At 36.1% G+C, this 21,292-nt stretch overlaps 3 protein-coding genes across 3 annotated transcripts; 1 reads left to right on the forward strand and 2 right to left on the reverse strand.

Moving 5' to 3' along the window:
- Window positions 1–7,794: 7,794 nt before the first annotated feature.
- On the reverse strand, window positions 7,795–9,501 carry LOC143597135 (CASP-like protein 5C3). Its single transcript, XM_077075724.1, has 3 exons — window positions 9,341–9,501; window positions 8,090–8,222; window positions 7,795–8,004 (listed from the first exon to the last, which is right to left on the reverse strand). Exons 1-3 carry the CDS (start codon window positions 9,472–9,474, stop codon window positions 7,795–7,797), a joined length of 477 nt encoding a protein of 158 aa, XP_076931839.1. The 5' UTR covers window positions 9,475–9,501.
- A 1,707-nt stretch (window positions 9,502–11,208) lies between these two features.
- LOC143597131 (uncharacterized) lies at window positions 11,209–11,631 on the forward strand. Its single transcript, XM_077075720.1, has one exon. The coding sequence runs from the start codon at window positions 11,209–11,211 to the stop codon at window positions 11,629–11,631; it is 423 nt and encodes a 140-aa protein (XP_076931835.1).
- Window positions 11,632–18,871: 7,240 nt separating this feature from the next.
- LOC143597139 (oxygen-evolving enhancer protein 1, chloroplastic-like) lies at window positions 18,872–21,019 on the reverse strand. The gene is made up of 2 exons (XM_077075726.1): window positions 20,772–21,019; window positions 18,872–19,746 (listed from the first exon to the last, which is right to left on the reverse strand). Exons 1-2 carry the CDS (start codon window positions 20,994–20,996, stop codon window positions 18,991–18,993), a joined length of 981 nt encoding a protein of 326 aa, XP_076931841.1. The 5' UTR covers window positions 20,997–21,019; the 3' UTR covers window positions 18,872–18,990.
- Window positions 21,020–21,292: the final 273 nt, after the last annotated feature.

The raw sequence follows: 21,292 nt of genomic DNA on the forward strand, positions 1-21,292 counted from the left end.
ATAATGACTTTTCCACCAGGAGCCTAGGGCAGTTTTCCCACAATATCCATTCCCCATTTCATAAATGGCTACGGGGATATGATAGGATATAATGGTTCAGCTGGTTGATGTAGGATGTTGCTATGTCTTTGGCAAGCATCACACTTCTTGGAGAAATTCATTGCGTCTTTCTTCATCGATGGCCAGAAGTATTCTGTCCTCGGTATCTTGGATACCAAGGCTCTGCCCCCAGTGTGGTTTCCACAATCACCTTCATGTATATCCTTGAGAACGTCTTGTGCTTCTTGATATTCCAAGCATCTCAAGTATGGACCTGCAAGTGATTTTCTATATAAAATATTATTTAGGATAGTATACTGGGTTACCTTCATTCGGAAAGCTCTTGGATTTTCTCCTTCTGGAATCTCGTTATCCTGAAGATACCGCATTATGGGATGGGTCCAGGATATTGGATTATCTTCAGGATTCGAAGTCTCCAGGACTTCTTGGTTCTCCTTTGTTGCTGGAGTCAAGATATGCACAATAGGTATCTTGACATCATCTGGTATTTTGAGAGCTGATGCCAAATTTGCTAAGGCATCTGCTTCAATGTTCTCTTCCCTTGGTACCTGTGCTATATCAAATGTTTCAAAACACATAGCTAATTTCTTAACTATTTCTAAATATTTTACTAAGTTTTCTGCATTCACTGCATAAGAGCCATTAAAATGGTTAGCTAACAACAAATAATCAACATAAACTTGAAGATACCTGACCTTCATATCCTTAGCTAACTGCAAACCAGCTATTAAGGCTTCATATTCAGCCTCATTATTAGTAGTCTGAAATTCACAAGATATAGATAGAGGTATTATGTCCCCCCTGTGGCGATTTTAGTGGGATACCTAGACCTGTTCCTCTTATGTTGGAGGCACCATCAATATGCAAAGTCCATCTCTCCTTGATCTCCAGTTGTTGAACTTTCTTTTCTACTTGCTCAAGTATATCCTGGCTAAAATCAGCCACAAAGTCGGCAAGTGCTTGAGATTTTATGGTTTTCCTTGGTTCATACAAGATATCGTATGCACTAAGCTTCACAGCTCACTTTGCCATCCTACCTGACATTTCTGGTTTTCTCAAAACAGCTTTAATAGGATAATTAGTTTTTACATGAATAACATGAGTTTCAAAATAATGTCTTAATTTAGTAGAAGCCATTATAAGTGATAAAATCAACTTTTCAAGATAAGAATACCTGGATTCAACATCTAGTAGACTTTTACTTACATAATATATTGGATGCTGTTGACCTTCGTGATTTTTGACTAAGACAGCACTTATTGCACTTCCAGAAACAGCTAAGTACAAGGATAACGGTTCACCGTCAACTGGCTTCATCAGGAGTGGTGTTGAGGATAAGTATTCCTTCAAAGAAACCAATGCCCTTTCTTGCTTCTCTCCCCATTTGAATTTTTGATTCTTCCTCAGGATATCATAGAAGTATTTACACTTCTCTGAAGATCTTGAGATGAATCTGTTCAGAGCTGCTATTCTACCTGTTAACCTTTGGACATCTTTGACATTTCTTGGTGATTTGATATCCAGGATAGCTTTGATCTGCTCAGGGCTTGCTTCTATTCCTCTCTTGGTAACCATATATCCAAGAAACTTTCCTGCTTTGACACCAAAATGACATTTGGCTGGGTTCAGCCTCATGTTATACTCATCTAGGATGTCAAATGCTGTTGCCAAGTCTTTGAGATGAACCCCTGCCTTTCTTGACTTTACCACCATGTCGTCTATGTAGACTTCCATCGTGTCCCCCAGCTTCTTAGCTGCTGAATACGAGGTTCCGCAAATGTCAAATCCTCCTGAGATGAAAGATACAACCTTAGCCCCAGGTGGAGGAGAAGGTGCCCTTTCAGGTATCTTGACAGGATCCTGACTCTTGTTCTTGTTTCTTCCAAATAGTTCCTTCAGGTATCCTTTGCTGAGAAGATATCCTATTTCTTTCCGAAGTGCTATGCAATCTTCAGTGCGATGGCCAAAGTCTTCATGGAATGCACACCATTTGGACTTGTCTTTGATGGATCCGGGCTTCTCATTTTTCTTAGGCCATCTGGCCTTGTCACCTAGATCCTGCATTGCACAAATCACACCACTAATATCAATATTAAAACAATATTCAAAGATTTTAGGATACTCTTCATCATCCTTATCTTCTTCCACAGCATTTATCCTGGGATTATCCTGCTTAGAATAAGGCTTGGGCCTAGTGTACTTCTGTGGAGTGTCTGACTTCCTGTTGGTGGACTCGTACTTCGGGTTAACCGAGCTTCCATGAGCTTTCTTATCGTCCTCTAGCCGAATATATCTTAATGCCTGGTTTCTGACTTCATCAAGATTCCTGCATGGAGTCATGACAAGGTCATCATAAAAAGGAGAATCATTCCTTAATCCCATCTTGATGGCTTCGACAGCAGCTGCCATGTCAAGGTTGGGGATCTCCAAAGCTTCCCTGCTAAATCTGGTGATGTAATCCCTTAAGGATTCATTATTACGCTGAACAATTCTATATAAGTCACCTGTCATTTTCTCAAAAGATCTACTACAAGAAAATTGATTATTGAACAAATTAATCAAATGAGAAAATGATGTAATAGTGTTGGAAGGAATACTTAATAACCTTTTGAGGGCTGGCCCCGTTAATGTTGAGCCGAATCCCTTGCATAGGCAAGCTTCTTTGATGTCAATGGGGATGGGGTTGATCTCCATCCTTTCTCTGTACTGAGCTATGTGTTCCACAGGATCCGTAGTGCCGTCGTAGAGCTTCATGCTGGGAGTTTGGAATTTGTTGGGGATTTCTACGTCGCATATAGGCCAAGTAAACCTAGATAACTTGTGGCTACTAGCGGGTACTTCAGCTATGGGACGTATTATCCCTGGGATACTAGAAATCATATCCTTCATTTTTTGCAGTTCCCTGGCTATCTCGGGGGTTATCCCCTTATCCTGCACATGTCCACGGTTAGTGTATAAATTAGCATAAAATAAACTGTTACCGAGGTCATGGTTAGGTCTCTGGTATCCTAAGCATTGTCGGTTAGTTCCTCCATTGAGGGTATCCTCAGGATAAGGTGACGCCTGCATTGGGATGTCATCTCCAACATGTACTTCAAAGGATACCATGGGGGATCATGACGAGAATATGCCGGCTGGCATGGTTGAACGAAGCTACATGTTGATGCAATCTGGCCTCGTTGGTCTGGATAATTCCGAGGATACCGGAAGATAAGTTCCTCCGTATCCTGATTGCTGCCGAGACGGAGTCCTTGCTGGTTGTGTCCCCAAGGATCCGGTATTCTGGAGGACAGATGATCTTGGAGAATTGTAATCAAGAACCCTGGGCATGATTGGAGTATTTTCCTGCCCTGGCTTCTTTTTAATCCCTTCAATCTCCTTAAATAGCCTTGAGTTGGTCTTTTCTTGCTGCTCCATATGTGTTTTGACCTGTTTCATCAAAACAAAAATGTCATTGTTAGAAATAACCGGTTCTACCCGTGTAGAGGATCCCGCGAATGGTGGAAGTTCTCCTCTAGGCTGAGTGCTCTTCTTTGGTACTGGTGGAGGTCCTGAGTTGACGTTTGAAAGAGTGATGACCACCGGAGCAAGGACAGAGCTAGTTTTTGGTTGTGAGGCCATAATGAAGGGATGAAAAAGTGATTGAGTGTGAAGCAAGCAGTTTTTGATGGATTGAAGCACCGTTTGCCCCACGGGGGGCGCCAAATTGTTTTGGTAAAAAATTTACAATAGTGATTTTACAACCAAATTAGTAAAATGGGACTTGGTGCTAATAAAAATGGCTTGAACACAAAGATTTGTTGCGAGGAAGAAACTCGTTATCCTTGGGATAACAAGCAAAAAACCCCCGGTGGTGAAAACTATCACCACCGGTTTATTAATAATAAAGGTGATTACAAGTGTGGAGCTCAAACTTGATCGTGATTACAAAGAATGCGAGTACTAGTAAGTTCTCGAGTGCTAGAGTGTGTGTATTATGATCCGTATAGAGCTCTATTTATACCAAAATAAAACTAACAAGAAGTCCTATATTTAAGGAAGCTTTTAGACTAAATCAATTAGCCGATAATTCCGTTAGATAGCATGTTTCCTTAGTTGCCACGCTCTAATAACAGTAAGTGCGAGTCCTTGGGAGATCAAGCAACTACCTTTGACCTGGTAAACAAGGAAAGTAGCAGACTGTGCGTTAGTTATATAACATAATTAGGATACCTGTTACCTTGGAGGATATCGCGTCCTAGATTTGTTTCGAATATAATGTTTGCTGAGGATACTGAAATCCGTGCCCTAACGATATATATGCATATATGTATATATAATTTCAATTCGAATTTCGTATAAAATCGAATAATAAATCATAAATTCGTATTCGATTAATATACTCAAATACGAATCGACTAGAATTCGAATTTTTTAAAACCGAATTCGAATCGAATCGAATTTCGAATGTTTCGAATGCGAAACGAAATCTGAACACCCCTAGTAGATATTTAATAAATCAAGAATCATTCATACGTTCGTTGCTAGAAAACAACAAAGCAAATAGCAGACTTTAGTAAATCTAATTAAAAATAAAATTCGATTTTAAGCCTTTTAAAGTTGTTTCAAATATTTTAGCATATTCATGAAACCGAATGTTGTTTATGTGATTTTAGTCTCCCTGCCTGATCATCTCATATCAAGTTATTGGCCTAAAGATATGATGATGTATCTCATTATCGAGGATGCCACTAGTCTATACGATGTCATTACCTGTGCAAGGCAGCGTACTATCACGGAGTAGATCTATCACTTTTAACTGAAACTGAACCCAAAGGAGAAAACTTGAACCCGGACTAACCCGAACCATAGTAATCCGGTTAAGTTATTATGTCTGATTTTGCGTTTTGGGTCAACCCGAATTAAGTTTTTGTTTTAAAATGATATTAGGCATGGGGTATATCAATAGTTCGAATTCCAGCCATATAGCGATTCGCGTTCCCGCTGGAAAAAAAAACATAAGCTTTTGATAGAGACCGATTCGAGATGATCAATCTCCCAAGAGACTTGTAGAGTGGGTTATGCTTCAAAAACAAAATAGAAGATAAGAAACCGATTTTGAGATAATTTTCTAATTATATTTTCTTATTCTATAGGAAAACAAAAGACATAAATTAGAAAAAGATAAATATTACGGAAACCTAACTAGAGATAGAGAACCTTAATTTATATATTAAATTTAATTAATATTTAGGGGGTGTTTGTGATTGCTTATTTTTATCAATTTATAACTTATTAACTTTTTGAAAAGTAATAAGGTGTTTGGGATTGTTTATATTATGAGTGAAAAAGTTTAATAAGTTACAATGTTGTAACTTATTAACTTAATAAAAAGTTATAAGAAGGTAAAATAAGAAATCTCATACACCCTCTTAGTATCATATCAGCATTCTTCTTATCCATCCTAATTTGTTTGTTTAACGTATATATTTATATCCAATTAATGGCTATCCGTTACCAACGCAACTATAATCAAACAAGAAATCGTTTAACATGTTCAATCAAAAACCCTAATTCTCTCAATTAGTAATTCTTGTTCATTGTTTATCATTGTTATTCACCGTGCATATTTGTTGATGATTCTCTTCACTCACAAATGATTTATTTACATCATAGGAAGTATTGTTGCAACTTGCGACATCTAATACGTATACGTGATCATCAATGCCATATGTTATCTAAACAAGTGTAATTGATATCAAATGGTTTATTGTGGTTATTGAGTTGTGCATATTATTTATTTTATTTTTCTTAGGTACTCGAAACCCAATTAACCCAACCAGAAAAAAATGTTAGATATTTGGATCGAGTTTCAGACTTTTAGTTATCGATTTAAAGCTTCGAAACCTAAAAATACTAAGTCGAAAAGCTCAAACCCTAATATAATAACCCGAAAAGCGTCCCTGTCATAGAATGATATCCAGGGTCGGCCGGTGGGCCAGCGAAATAAGATAAAAGTTTTAGATCCACACTTAATTAAGGTATACAAATAAAAAAAAACCCATTATATATTGATATATTATAATGGACAAAGTAAACTTAAAGTTTTTAATTGTCAAGGTGTCAAGCTTGGTTGTTATTGAGTTGTAGGTCCAAAATTCAAAACTTTTGTAGTAAGTGTCTTTTATTTTATTTTTTCACGATGGTCATGAAAGAACCATAAAATTTCATTTCGATTTAGGCCTCCAAATTCGTTGAGCCGACCCTAATGATATCTAAACACTAGTCATAGTTCACCTAGTAAATAAGGTACGGGGTCAAGCGACACCACATTTTTTCTATATTTTATATGTTACTTAGATTACCTATATTCAATCGACCTTCAGATTTTTGGATGTCGCCCCGCATATTTTTTAACGCGGGCTAAAATAATTTAGTATTTTTATGCCTAGAGGTGTACAAAAAACTGGTTTCACTCAAACCGGTTCCCAAACCGACCAAAACCACCAGTTTCAGGACCGGTTCCCCTTAAAATTTACCAAACCGGTTTTTAAACCGAACCGATTTGAGGAAAACAGGTGTAAAACCGGTTTATAAACCAGACCGGACCGACGTGACCGGGCCGGCTTATCTTGTGTCTAAACCGGTTTATAAACCGAACCGGTTTGAGTCAAACCGGTTTTGACCAACTGTTGACCAAACCGGTTCGGTTTGGATTTAAAACCGGTTTTGTACACCTCTATTTATGCCCAAACTCTTATATTCCATTAAAAATTAAGAAATTAGCCCATTTATACAAATATATGACAAGCCCAAAAAGATGTTTATCAATTAAAAGTCCATTTTATATTTTATAATAGCAAAAATTATTCACCACTGGAAGCTCATTTTACCAATTACCTTTTATCATTTTTTAAAAATGTTTTAAATAAATAAAAACTTTCTGTTACAAGAGTTTGTGATACACGTAGTTCATACAACACTCGTGCATTTTGTTAAAGGACTTTTGGAAAGGAAAAAAAAAGTGAATGTATGTTTTTTTTAATTATATTTAGTTATTTACCCTTGAATATATTGAAAATACAAGTGCTCTTATTGCTGCTAGCCAAAAGCAAGCACATTGACTTCACTTATATTTGAAAACATTCATTTTGTGCCTTATGCCCTTATGGCACTGTATTTTATTCATGTAATCAATACAAAATTTCAGAAGCCAAGTTGAAAGAAATCACAGAGAAATAGTTTCAATGATAGTCTTGTTCCTGCCTCCTTCCTTAGCAAATTAGATAATATACAAAAGCAAACAAGTAGACAGACCAAAGGATTCCAAACTGTCAGATGCATGTTCAACAGCACCCAAAACCACCGGCAAAACAACACAAAATCTGCACTTGCAGCACTCACACCGTCCATGTCTGTAAATATGCACTAGGATTCCTACAGACGATCTATTTCATACTCTTGATGGATTTGTTTATATGACCTGGATCACCAACTATATGCACATGTATGCATCAATATTAAAATAATATCAATCATGAATGTGCACACACATACACAAATCATTTATAACAGTAACTTCAATAAAAAAGATAATATTTTCACTTGACAAATACATAAACAGATTTACCCTTGTTCAGTTCCCGAACGCGGGCGCAAAATATGCTATAACATTGAAACCTAAACTATAAAAATCATCTTTTTTTGTACTATATGCAACTATACATCAATCGTTTAATGGGAATTACTTTATATCTACAAATTGGCGTATAAAGAAGGTAGAAGCCAAAGATTAAAAAGAGCCGAGCCTGTCGACAAGCACCACGACAAGAATGCCATTGCAGCTGACAATTGATACCTGCTGCACAATTTTTTACCACAAAAGTATGCACTGGCTTCTGTTATCATGAAATCAGCCACACTGGCAGTTGAGCATGCTGCCGCTAGTGATAAGAATGATAGAACCTGTCATCATTTTCAAACCAGTTACCATCAAACGGACAATCGTTTTTCAGTATTTACTTTGTAAACCAGGAACTAAAGAACGTACCCAGTCGCCTATAACGATGATAGACACTATTTGTACTTGACGAGATGGACGCTTTATAAACACGGAGAATGCATCAACCATTGCGAGCGTCAAACTCCAAGGTATTGTTAAACCTTTTATTGTCACCAAGAAGCTGAAACATATTTAGGAAATCAGTCATCATATACCTTACTATAATCAAGGATTCGGTACACAAATGCACATGTCAGTATCAATAATCCTAACGTCAGCATAACGAATCCTAAATTATCACTCGCGTGAAGTGTTAACACTTTCTATACGGAGTTAACGCGGAAAAATATCGGATATCGGTCAAGGACCGATATTTGAGATATAGGTTATCGCCGTGGTGGGATATTAGTGATTTCAATATCATGCAGAATTTATATATATATAGCAATTTAACACTAACAATTCAGTATAGTCTCCTATGATTAACAAATTAACCTCTTGCAAGTTACAAAACATTAACAATTGTAGCAAGTAGGCTATGCAGTCAATCTTGGTGGTATCTCGGTTATCGGTTCTCATGTGAAATATCAGTCAAAATATCGGTACCGATAAATCGGTGATATTGACCAAAATTTGACCGACATTTCACTGATACTCCCGATATCAGTGTTTTAAGTCTTAATTTTCAACTTTTAGTGTTTAATGTTGGTGTTTCGAGTCTTAATCAGCTCCTACTTGCTACAATGGTTAGTGTTGCAAAAGGTTAATTAGTTAACAGTAGAAGAATATACTGAATTGTTAGTGTTAAAGTGCTATATATAAATTCCGCATGATATTAAAATTACCGATATCCCACCGCGATAACCGATATCTCAAATATCGGTCCTCGACCAATATCCGATATTTTTCCGCATTAACTGCTTAGCAAGTAGGAACTGTTTAAGACTTAAAACACTAACATGAAACTGTAAAAGCTGACAATGAAGACTTAAAAAACTGATATTTTGCTAGAGGTGCGATAACCGACAAACAGTGATTACACAGCATTAATATTCAACTTTGAGAAAATTGTTTGTTTATTAATCAGGAAGCAGGTGACAGAATATTAATCAGGAAGCAGGTCAGGTGACAAACACAAAACTGTTTGTTGTTTCCAAATATGTAACAAACACAAAATTGACTCTGTTAACTGCAACAATTTTTGGCTGATTCAGAATTAGAATCCATGAACAGCTTGATCGACTTAAAACCCTAAATTAGCAATCAATCAATGAATAAACAAAGAGTGAATTAGAATACCAGAAAGAGGTATAGGCGTAGAATTCAACACCGAGGCACATGAAGAGAAGCGAAGCCACGGAGAAGATGGCCTGCCCTAACCTCAGTGCCAGGCTTGCACTCGTTCCAACGGCACCTGGAAACTCTTCTTCCATTTATTATTATTATTATTATTATTATTATTATTATTATTATTATTACTTGTCTTGTTGTTCGCAATTGTATTTGTGTCTAATTGGTGATTGTCGGTGGTTGAATGGTACTGGTCATAGCGATCGCCGATGGTGCGTGCAGGCCATTCCACGTTTGTAATAAAAGTAAAGACGTCAGATCGAAAGAGTCGACGACGATGATGATGATGATGATGGATTATTAATATTAATATTACATTTTCTTTTGACGTCTTTTCTGTCCCTTTTTTAATTTTCAAAATCGTTCCAGTTAGCTTAACGCCAAAAGACACATTATGTCTATGGATAAAAAGTTGATTTGAAACATTCTGAGCTGATTTGAATCAATTTTGTAGCCGAGCTAAAATCGATCCAGACTCGGCTCTAGTCATGGCTCGGCTCATTGTCTCGTTTAACTTTAAAATCAAGCTAGAGCCTAGCTAAGATGCCTCGTTTAATTTCGAGCCTGAGCTCGAAACCATTCTAGCTCGACTCGTGAACAGCCCTAACCCAAATCCATCACTGGCCATCAGTCCATCACTTCATATTCCTGGAAAACTCGTGTCGTAATAAAACCTGATTGAGACAAGCCTAAAACTTTACTTTCCCTTCAATGTTAGTTGAGTTAAAGTTTATTGACCTTAATAATTATTGTTATTATTATTATTATTATGCCAATATGACGTCTAATTTGATTAGATGTCTTTTTCAGCATTTATTTATTTATTTATTATAATTTACATTGATTTATTTTAATGTGAATGTGATTAAATATTCAACACCATGTGTGATGCATATCCAAAGTCATAATGTATCCATTGACCATTTGCTTTTTGAGGAATGGTCTCCTTTGAATGAAGAAAATATGTAGAAGGGTTGTTTTATGGTTACGCTTACTATTGAGGATTGATATTGTTAAAAGATTGACTAATATGTCCTAGTAGTTTTTTGCATGGATTGAAGCCACATATTCGTTGTTTGTTCAAGATGTTTAAACCAAGGACACCAAGATGCGTACTCATGGCAAATTTCAAGAAAGGTCGAACACAACATTGTCATATGGTGTTGGGATACAACGCTTATTGCCCCTCGATGACATAGTATGAAACTTCAAGATGCTTGCATGCGATCCAAGGTACGGGTAGTGTAAAAAGGAAATAAAACTAGTAATGTCAGTTTTTGCTCACCTGAAAGAAAACTGAAAGAGTGATTACATCTCTATTGATGATACACATTTCACAAACAAATCATAGTAAAAAAAGAAAAAAAAAGTGATGTAGCTTATGTAAACCATTACACGTGTTTGAGCGTGTTTCACAACTATCCAAAACCTTGCCACCGTCTCAGGGGTTTAAAATAGCTAAGGTAAAGAGTTTTGGGATAGTTTAGATGCAGTTGTAGGGGCCATACCTAGGAATGAAACAATTTGTATAGGGGGTGATTTTAATGGACACATTGGGTTGGAGAGGGATGGTTTTGCTACCGTACATGGGGGGTTCGGTTTTGGTAATAGAAAAAAGTCAGGCACAGATCTTCTAGACTTCGCGGTGGCTCATGACTTGGGTATCATAAACTCGTTCTTTAAAAAGAGGGATTCACATCTGATTACATTGAGCAGGGGGGGACACAATACGCAGATAGACTATTTATTGATGAGGCAAGGAGATCGACGTCGAGACAGTAGTAACACAACATCGATTATTAGTGGCGGATATAGAGATGAGAAACAGGCTGCCCGGAAGGGAGAAGAAATACACACCCGGGATTTGTTGGAGAAATTTAAAGGATGACAAGTCTCCTCTTTTCAAGAATAGAGTGCTCTTGCCGACACTAGTTGGATTAAATGGGGATGCAAGCCAGATGTGGGAGGCTATGATGACAAAGATTACTCAAGTAGCTAAGGAGACACTCGGGGTCACAACGAGAATGATATGCAGACATAAGGAGTCATGGTGGTGGAATAAGGATGTGCAAGACAAGATAAAGGATAAACAAGAGAGTTTTAGAGAGCATATCAGGTCCACGGACGAAGCGAAGAGAGTGGATTTGAGGGATGCTTATAGAAAGGTAAATAAAGAAGCAAAAAAGGTGGTGGCGGAAGCAAAGAACACAGCCTATAAACGGATGTATGAACGACTATAAACAAAAGAGGGGAGCATCATATGTTCAAAATTGCTAAAGCTAGGGAGCGTAAGAGGCAAGATTTAGAGGCTGTGAAGTTCATAAAGGGGGAGGATGGACGAGTGCTAGTCAAAGAGCAGGACATCAAGCTGAGATGGCAAACCTACTTCCACGGTCTTTTCAACAACGGGAGGGCCTACCATGGCGAAAATGAGAACACAACGACACAAAGACAACAACGAAATATTTGCTACTGTCGGCGCATCACATAGGAGGAGGTGAGAACTGCTTTAAGGAATATGGGAAGGGCAAAGGCGATTGGCCCAGACAACATACCTATAGAAGCATGGAGATGTTTGGGGGAGGAATGAATCTTATGGTTAACTAATTTGTTCAATATTATCTTCAAAACTGGTAAGATGCCAGATTAATGGAGGAGTAGTGTTGTAGTCCCCATCTATAAAAACAAAGGAGATGCTCAATGTTGTGGAAACTATAGAGGAATTAAGTTGCTAAGCCATACTATGAAACTATGGGAAAGAGTTATTGAGGCTAGAATTAGACAGGAAACTCAGGTTACGGTAAACCAATTTGGATTCATGCCGGGCCGATCTACTACGGAGGCGATACATATACTAAGAAGATTGATGGAAAAGTATAGAGAGAAAAAACGAGATCTGCATATGGTGTTCATTGACCTAGAAAAGGCGTAAGATAGTGTGCCATGTCAACTGCTTTGGGATAGCCTTGAGGGTAGAGGTGTACCCAGGAAATATGTAGACATAGTTCAGGATATATATGCTAGGACTGAAACAATCGTCCGTTCGCCTATGGGGGATACTGCCTCCTTCCCGGTGGAGATAGGCCTCCATCAAGGTTCAGCGTTGAGCCCTTTCTTTTTGCAGTAGTCCTAGATAAGCTGTCAAAGTCGATTCAAGAGATAATCCCGTGGTGCATGATCTTCGCAGACGATATTGTGCTAGTTGCCGAGAGTAAACAAGATCTAAATAGGAGGCTAGAGGAATGGCGAATGGCTTTAGAAAGGAAAGGCCTAAGAATTAGTCGCTCAAAGACCGAGTATCTCCACTGTGACTTTAGTGGGGTAAATGGCAACGAGGATATCCAAATCACCATCGAAGGCAAAGCGGTACCGTAAACAACAAAGTTCAAGTATTTAGGGTCGTTTGTCCAGAGTGACGGGGGAATAGATAGTGACGTGAACAATCGCGTCCAGGTAGGTTGGTGTAGATGGAGAGCAGCTACAGGAATTTTGTGTGACAGGAGGTTTCCAACTAAATTAAAGGGGAAATTTTATAGGGTTGCCATTCGATCGGCAATGTTGTAAGGAACAGATTGTTGGGCCATTAAGAAGGCACACGCTCGTAAGCTAGAGGTTATAGAGATGAGAATGTTGAGGTGGATGTGTGGGAATACAAGATCTGACCGAATAGGAAACGAAGTTTTCCAGGAAAGATTAGGGGTAGCTAATTGTGACATTTGTCAATTTTTCGATTCGTATTTGTATTTGTAAACCCGACCCGATGGGTCGTTTCGATGTATTATTGATCATTTAATAAAGTATTCCCGACTTTTATGTTCAAACGTTGTTCATTTATTACTAAGTTCCATTACTCGAGGCTTATCGATAACCCGCTTAAACACGTAAATAATCCAAAACCGAAAACTATATTATAAAGTTTAGGGTTAAAAGTGTAAACTTTAAATACTTATTAATAACTTAAAAGAGATTAAGTTTCATGTAAAATGTTTATGAAACTTCAGGTGTTAAATGTGTAACTTGCATTTAAATTATATTAATTAAATAATAAAATATAATAAAAGCAACCCAGCCCCCATCCCCGTTTCTCCGACCTCAATTCCGGCGCCGAAAAACCCGATTTCCTACCGTTATCTCGTCATTCAACCAAATTAATTATTATATAATCCTTAACCAACGATAATATATTATTATTAACATATTGATTTGATTATATTGACTAATAACTACCCGTTTAAGAACCCGAAATCCCCGCCGGAAATTGTGGTAATCAAATCAATACAATTAACGCGTATACGCTCCTATGACTAGTATAAATACACCACTAACCTATAACTAAACTCTCTCACACCACTCAATCACTCTCATTTTCTTTAAATTTGGTCGTAATCCTCCGTCAAACTACAGCTCCGGCGAGTCCGTCTTCTCAACCAAAACAACACATTTTAAGGTAATTGTAATATGTATTCGATTAGTTTTGATCCAACAAACAAAACCCCTAATGTAATTTAAGCAAACACAATGTAAATTAAAGTTGTTAATCTTAGTGTTAATTGTTGAAGAAGATGAATCAAAACTAATACTTATAAACAACCGGTTTCAAATCTAATCTGAATATCAATGATAGCCCACTGGTTAACTCTGTAGCGTTGTAAACATCAGACCCCGACAGCTCTTTATTTTTGGATTCTGTTATTATTATTATTAAAACCATATAGAACTAATTATATATATATTTATATATATATTAGAAACCATGTTCTTAACGAATGTCCTACCCAGAGCAGTTGGTTAACACCGTAAACCCGTATCGTCGAGACCCGGCTTCGAAACCCCGGGTCATAACTTTTTTTCGTTATATATATGTTTTTATTAATTATTATTTATTAATTTACTCTAATCATTTAAAAAAAATCATTTAAAAATCAAAATAAATTTATAAAACCCTTCTTAAATTAAATACAAATTATGTAAATTAACTATAAAATATATCTCACCATTTTACGCTTAAAAACCAAGTTTTTCGTTTTCGTAAACTATTATTAAAAATCGTTTACTTATCATAACGTAAACTTTAATTTACTAAAAATCGTTTCGTTAAAGCAATAATTATATTTTCGAATTGTAAACAATAGTTCAAGTATTTCGAATGTTTAAACTTCATATCCTCGCCGTTAAAATACTTAAAATCATATTAATAACCGATTCCCGTTAAAACATAAATAATAATTTAATAATCTAAGAGACATAAAATTTGTAATGAATTATAATAAAATGATAACTAACTTCTAAAGTTATTCATACAATTAACCAACCTTAAAATCCCGTTAGAATAGTCGTTAAAAGTCGTGTTTATTCTTATTTATAGTTCGTACGGATTGAACGCTTTGGTTTCCTTTGACGCCTCCGAGTTATTCTTATTTCTTTTTCATTTCAATTACTAAGGTGAGTTTTTCACCACCCCTTTTTAATGTTTTAATGTTTTGGGTAGCATATGTATCCTTATAAAAATTCAAGTATTGTTTCTTCTATTACAAAACTACAATTCGTATATGGACTTGTATGTTACTTGTATTACTTGCACGATTGGGAAGGCTCATTAAGTATGATCATACGCCCCCCTTTGCACTCTGGTCCATTTGTATCGAGTGGAAAAGGGCCTCATTATCCAAGTACGTTGGTTGTTACCAATTGGAAAGGACCTTACTTGCGCGATTATCCAAGTACGTTTGTTGTACCAACTGGAAAGGACTTACTTGCTCGTTTATCACATGTCTATGAATTGTATGGTTTTTAAGTACGTATTTAAATTGTGAAAACTCACCAGCTATATTTATAGCTGACCATATTTTATACATATGTTACAGGTTTCGTGATTAGAGGTTGAAGTATTGAAGACACTTAGATTACTTAGGGTATTTCAATAAAAGAACTATTGTTATGATTATGTTTTGGTTTGAACTTGTATTGTTACTTTCGAACTTGTGTTGCTTGGCAATTTAATGAATTAATGTTATTATGGTCACTTAATAGTGTCACGTGTGTTTGAGCAATCTGTACGTCACACTCGGGCATTTTCCGCTTAAGCCGGGGTGTTACACTAATATATCAGATAAGATAGGGGAGGGGAGATTGAGGTGGTTTGGACACGTGAAGAGAAGACAAACGACAGATCCTATTAGATCCGTAGAGAACATTACTATAGAAGGCAAAATGGGTAGAAGTAGACCCAAATTAACTTGGGAGGAGACGATTAGGCACGATTTGATAAACTTGCATCTCTCAAAGGATATGGTTGATGATAGGACTTCTTGGAGACGTAGGATTAAGGTTAAAGACTTCTAAGGAGATGATATAGTTTTGGTTTAGAAATATGTCTTTAGAGCCATAACCTTACCAACTTGGTATAATTTGTTTTCTGTTACTAGTATTGTTTATTTTTACTACTAATACTATTATTTATTATGATTATTTTACTTATCATTTTTTTCTCGTTAGTACTAAATATTACACTTTTCAATAGTCTATTTTATACTTTATTTACTATTCTACTTTTATGTTGGTTGTTTTGGAGCCCGGGGTCTCTTGGAAGCAGCCTCTCTATTCTCTAGGGATAGAGGTAAGGCCTGCCTACATCCCACCCTTCCCAGACCCTACTAATAGTTTTTGCTATATGTGGGATTTACTGGGCATGATTGTTGTTGTTGTTGTAAGTAGAGTATCAAGCACACGATCAATATTATATACTTCGTTTGGTTGTAAAATTAAAACATAAATAATTGATTGATATCAGTTAACATAACGTTAACCTAATTTGCTGTTAAACTAAGAAAGACAAACAAACAACACACAAAAATACGAAACAAGAGATCATATCCAGGTAAAAAGAACTATGTATAACCTTACTCATTTAAGTTTACTAACTAGCTACATATGCACAGTCATATTCAATGTATGCAACAATGAGCAATTATCAGGCTAAGATATCTAGCATGTTGTTGATTAACAATACAATATCGATGTAGTACATATGCAAAGATGTTTGCAAAACAATTGTCAGCGCATTACTATAAACCATAACATAACATCATGGTGTTTAACGGCATGTAACCAATTAATGGCATCCGTTAATATGAGATCTAAAATGACATGTCTTGTAACACACTCATGCATCAAACACATGAGTTCACTTGAATCATCATCTTCAAACTATTAAAATAAATTGATGTCTAGCACAAGTTAAAATCAGATTTGAATACTTTTATAACACAAACGATGCCCCTGAGTCCCTGACATAGTGACATGCTGACATTCATTTTAATCGAATTAATCAACTTTCCTTAGTGCCCATGCAAGTATGCAACTCCAAAAGGCTGCCGGCCGGCCCAATGGTACAGATTGCAGCCTATTTTAGTCAGCCCAATAAATTTGAGGATAAATGGAACAGATTGCTCATTGCAGCCCGTGTTTATATAATATTAAGCCCTGCACGTTGAATGATCATGAACATAATTTCATTGTGTAAAATTAAAAACAATTAAATATTTCAATGTATAAGAAAAATATATATATAAATTTGCAACGATTATCTATTATATAGCTTTCAACAAAAAACATTTAATAACATGATGATGACTAGCGTATGTAACTCTAAGTATGACTTTATTAACTTTCTTTCATTGTTTTTTGACAACCCTTTTATACTTTATATGTCTTTTTAAATATTTAATTGCATCATTCTGCCCCAAAGCTATTCTCCGCTCACAACATAATAAAATACGCCAATGTATTATTTCTTGAATAGGGTGCATATATAAGCAATTAAGCAACATTAAAGTGTGTTAAAATTGAGCTGATCAGAGGCCTTTTGTAAGGCTTTGGTAGTGTGGATATCCCGATCTCACAACTCCACAGATGATCCGAAACTCTTGATTTCGGATGTCCTAACTCGAGTTCATGCTAAGGTACATTAAGGTGCATTAAACAAATATTGTATTATATTCTTATACTAGTTTTAGAGCTCGTGTCACACACGGGATAATTCAAATTATAAAATTATAAGTAAAACAAATAATTACATAGCGTATATGAAAAAAAATATATTACATCTATGTTTGTATCTATATAATGTATACATAAATTGATTTTATTTATATCACAAAATGATTTTTTTAAATAAACTTAATAAAAAAAATGTCCGTGCAAAAACATACCCGTGAATGCTTCTTTCTATTGAAAAATTCATTCTCGGTGTCATATATTTATAATTGAAAGAATTTTGGTCATGAACCAATTTCGGAAATAACACTTCTCACACGATAGTAGTTCTAACCACTCAGCCTAAGCATTTATTGATATATTTATCAATTTACCATCCATCAAAAGAAAGTAGAACATTAAATTGTAACAATGGATGTTATTCAAGAACTATGTTTTTCTGAGCTACACCATAAAAAAAATTTTGATAAGTTTCAGAGGGTTTCTCAACTTTGTCATAATGACAACATAAAAAATAACATGTTAACCTATCAATTTTGTGAATATTTTGTTTCTTTTGAGCATAGTTTTACATGACATGCTTCCCATACAACGTTCTGATCACCATTGAAGGAAAAAAATTAATGTTGACATAAATATTTCAAATTTGATAAAAGTTAGAAGCATTGATAGGCATGAGGGTGGCATATCGAAAGTGTTCGCAATCTTTTGTTAAATTTTAATAATTGAGAAAAATAATCAATTTACCAAATTTCGAACCTTTTGATTATTTCAAAAAATGCCCTTAAAAATAAATTTGAAACCCAAATCATGTTTAAAATTCTAACTTTCATACTTTTGACATTTTAAAGTCAACAATTTGAACCCATAACAAATTTGACGATAAATCTATTTTGCATTCTCAAACTTTTAAAAATACTCATTTTTTTTATTTTTGACCTGTAACAAATTTTGACCTTAATGTAGTTAACTTGTACCAAACAATCAATTTATTAACTTTGAACCATAAAATCAAATTTAAGTTCCAGCAAAAACCCGAAACAATTTTCATTTGAGAAACATGATTTGTTGTTGATTTTTGGAATTCACCAAGTATTTTAAAATATATAGTAAAATAATATGTTAATATTTATATTTATAAAAATATATATATTATATAAATATAGTGTAAAAGGAAAATGAATAATTATTAATTTGTTACATATATTAGAGTATATTAGTTTTGAAGAGAAAAAATTGTGAGAATTAACCAAAATATGACAAGTGTCCATATTTATTTTACTTTATTAGAATAGGTAGATCGTTAATTTCTTCTTTCATGTAAAGAAAGAAAATTACATTGTATCAGGTCTTTCTTATCAAAGTTGCAACTAAACAAGTTTCATTATTCTACATAATTTGCATAAATGCATATGAATAGCCTTTCATGCGCGGTGCATTAGACCGACTATGTTCATCACGTATTATCTCAGCATCACTGCCTACTGGCTCTCGAAAAGGCTTGTTAATCATAATTAGATACCCGAAAATATATCACAACATTCATTAATTATAAGTATTCATGATAATATACAAGCCAGAAATACACGAATACTAAAAACTCATCACTCCAACTGCGCATACCACACACCCTGAATCTTCACATCCTTTGGAGCTTTAGCCCCAAGATCAGTATCTGAAGGCTGAATACTCTCAAACACCCCAATCACCTCACCTGTATCCGGCTTGCTCGATGTCACACTCAACGTGATCTTCCCGGTCCCTGACGCTGTGTTCTTTACATTCTCTTTTTGCAACTCCTCTTCGTCCCCTCTCCCGCCGGCTGGCAGAGCCACCGCATTGTCATAACCAGTGGACCCACCTCTACCTTTTGGGTCAAGAAAAGACGACCCTCGGTATGATGGCACTAGAAACTCCCCACCAAAGCTCTCGGGTTTACCCGAAGCCACAAGCTGCTTGATTGTAAACAAGAACGGGACACGTTCACCTCCTGGAAGCTGAACAGTCACAGCAGCGTAGTCGATCCCGTCTTTCTCTTCAAACATTATGGACCCGTCGGATGATACTTCTAGCGGGCCCTCGATTTCATCAAGGGTGTATGTTAAACGGGTCATGAGTTTGGTTTTTTGGAAGTCTGGTGGAGCATTCTTGGCTATACCCTCGGCTTTGACTGTGAAAGATGTTGGCTCTAAACAGAACTTCTTGGCGTTGTACTTGCCTGGTTTGATTTTGAAGCCGTCCACACCGCCTTCAATGGTTGGGCATTGGTTAGCGGTTCCGGTTCCTTTAACTTCCAAGTATGTTTTGCTTTGGATTTCATCATAAGTTAGCCTTTTTGGAGTTCCCTCTGCACTTGCTCCCTAATATACGTTTACATTTATTATCATTAAATCATCACATAAAAGTTCATGCATACATGAGTTAGTTACACATAACATAAGCTAAATAAAGGTGATCAAATCATCAATCCTTATGATGCAAGCATAATCAAAGCTTAAGGAACCAGATATAAACCGATACTCATTAGGTTACAACTGGTATGCTCACTTAGGCATTTCAACAAACAGTTGGCATGCAAAGATTAACAATCCATTACACAAGTATTAATAAGGAAAACCAACAAAATTTGGAATACCAAGATCAATATATGAATCAAGGTTGCAAAAGTCGCTAGCCGAACCATAGGCGGCCGACTGGGGAGTTGGTTGTGTACTCGGAGAGTACTCGGAAATGGTGAATCTAAAATAAAGAAAATTAATTTTTGGATATTAAATATATGCCAAATATCATAAGTATGCTAATATAGTAATATTTATAACAAAATAAGTGAATATCGATATAAATAAGAGAATATATATTTTTAAATACTAAATTATTCTAAAATTTGCTAATCATTAACTGAAAAAAGTGATATTTTTTTATAATATTATATAACTATGAATTTTGTTTTCCTTTTTAAGTCAAAATCGGCCCAAGTCAACCGACTAGATGTGATTCTGGCTGGCGTTGAACACATTTGATCGATTCTCAGTAACTAGGCGGATTTGAAGAAACTCTCCTCGGCGCCATACCTTGTAGTGAGCAATCAGGGTGTACTCGGCCTTGGAGACCTACTTTTACAACATATATAGATAAACAACGATACACAGTTGGTAGTCACATAGGCGTTTCAACAAACAGTTGGCATACAAAGATCAATATGAACAAATGATCAATTCTCACATAGGCATTTCAACAAACAGTTGGCATGCAAAGATTAAAATCTCACTAGCCCAGTATTAATAAGGAAAATCAACAAACAGTTGGATTGCTAAACTCAATATAAGAACAAAATAGTAATACCCACTTAAGCATTTCATCAAACAGTTGGTGTGCAAGGACATACCGAGACAACAAGAGCGTAAGTAGCAAGAGCGAAACCAGCAATCTTGGCTGCATCAGTGCATCTGTGAGCAAAGTCCTTGAGGTCAGCTTGAAGAGAGCAAGAAACCCTGGAGAATCCAGCGGAGGAGTCAACGCCAAAGGCCTTGCAGACGCTGGGAGAAGACTTGAGCTGTTGTACCCTGGCCGGAGTCATGAATGTTGCTGCCGCCTGTAAAGAAGCTGCCATTGTTGATTCTCCAAAACCCAATTGGAGAAGAGAATGTGGGGTTGAAGAAGATATAGATATGAATGGTTTTGATGGGATAAGCAGATAGGATAAGGTGTTGCTTCATTGGCTGGTTTGAACTCTATGTGTTGTGACATGTGGCTAAGGATCAAAATACTCCATTGTCATTTTACACATGGGACTGGTAGTGACAGGTAATCACTAATTATAATATTATCTGATTATTCGGGAGACGGGTTTTTCACTTGACAGAAGATGGTGGGCTTCGTGAGTGTATGGGGTCGATTGGGTTATTA

This window comes from Bidens hawaiensis, unplaced genomic scaffold (genome assembly GCF_021521415.1).
Source record: "Bidens hawaiensis isolate Kalapana, Puna unplaced genomic scaffold, B.hawaiensis_p1.1 tig00047620_1, whole genome shotgun sequence".
NCBI lineage: Eukaryota > Viridiplantae > Streptophyta > Magnoliopsida > Asterales > Asteraceae > Bidens > Bidens hawaiensis.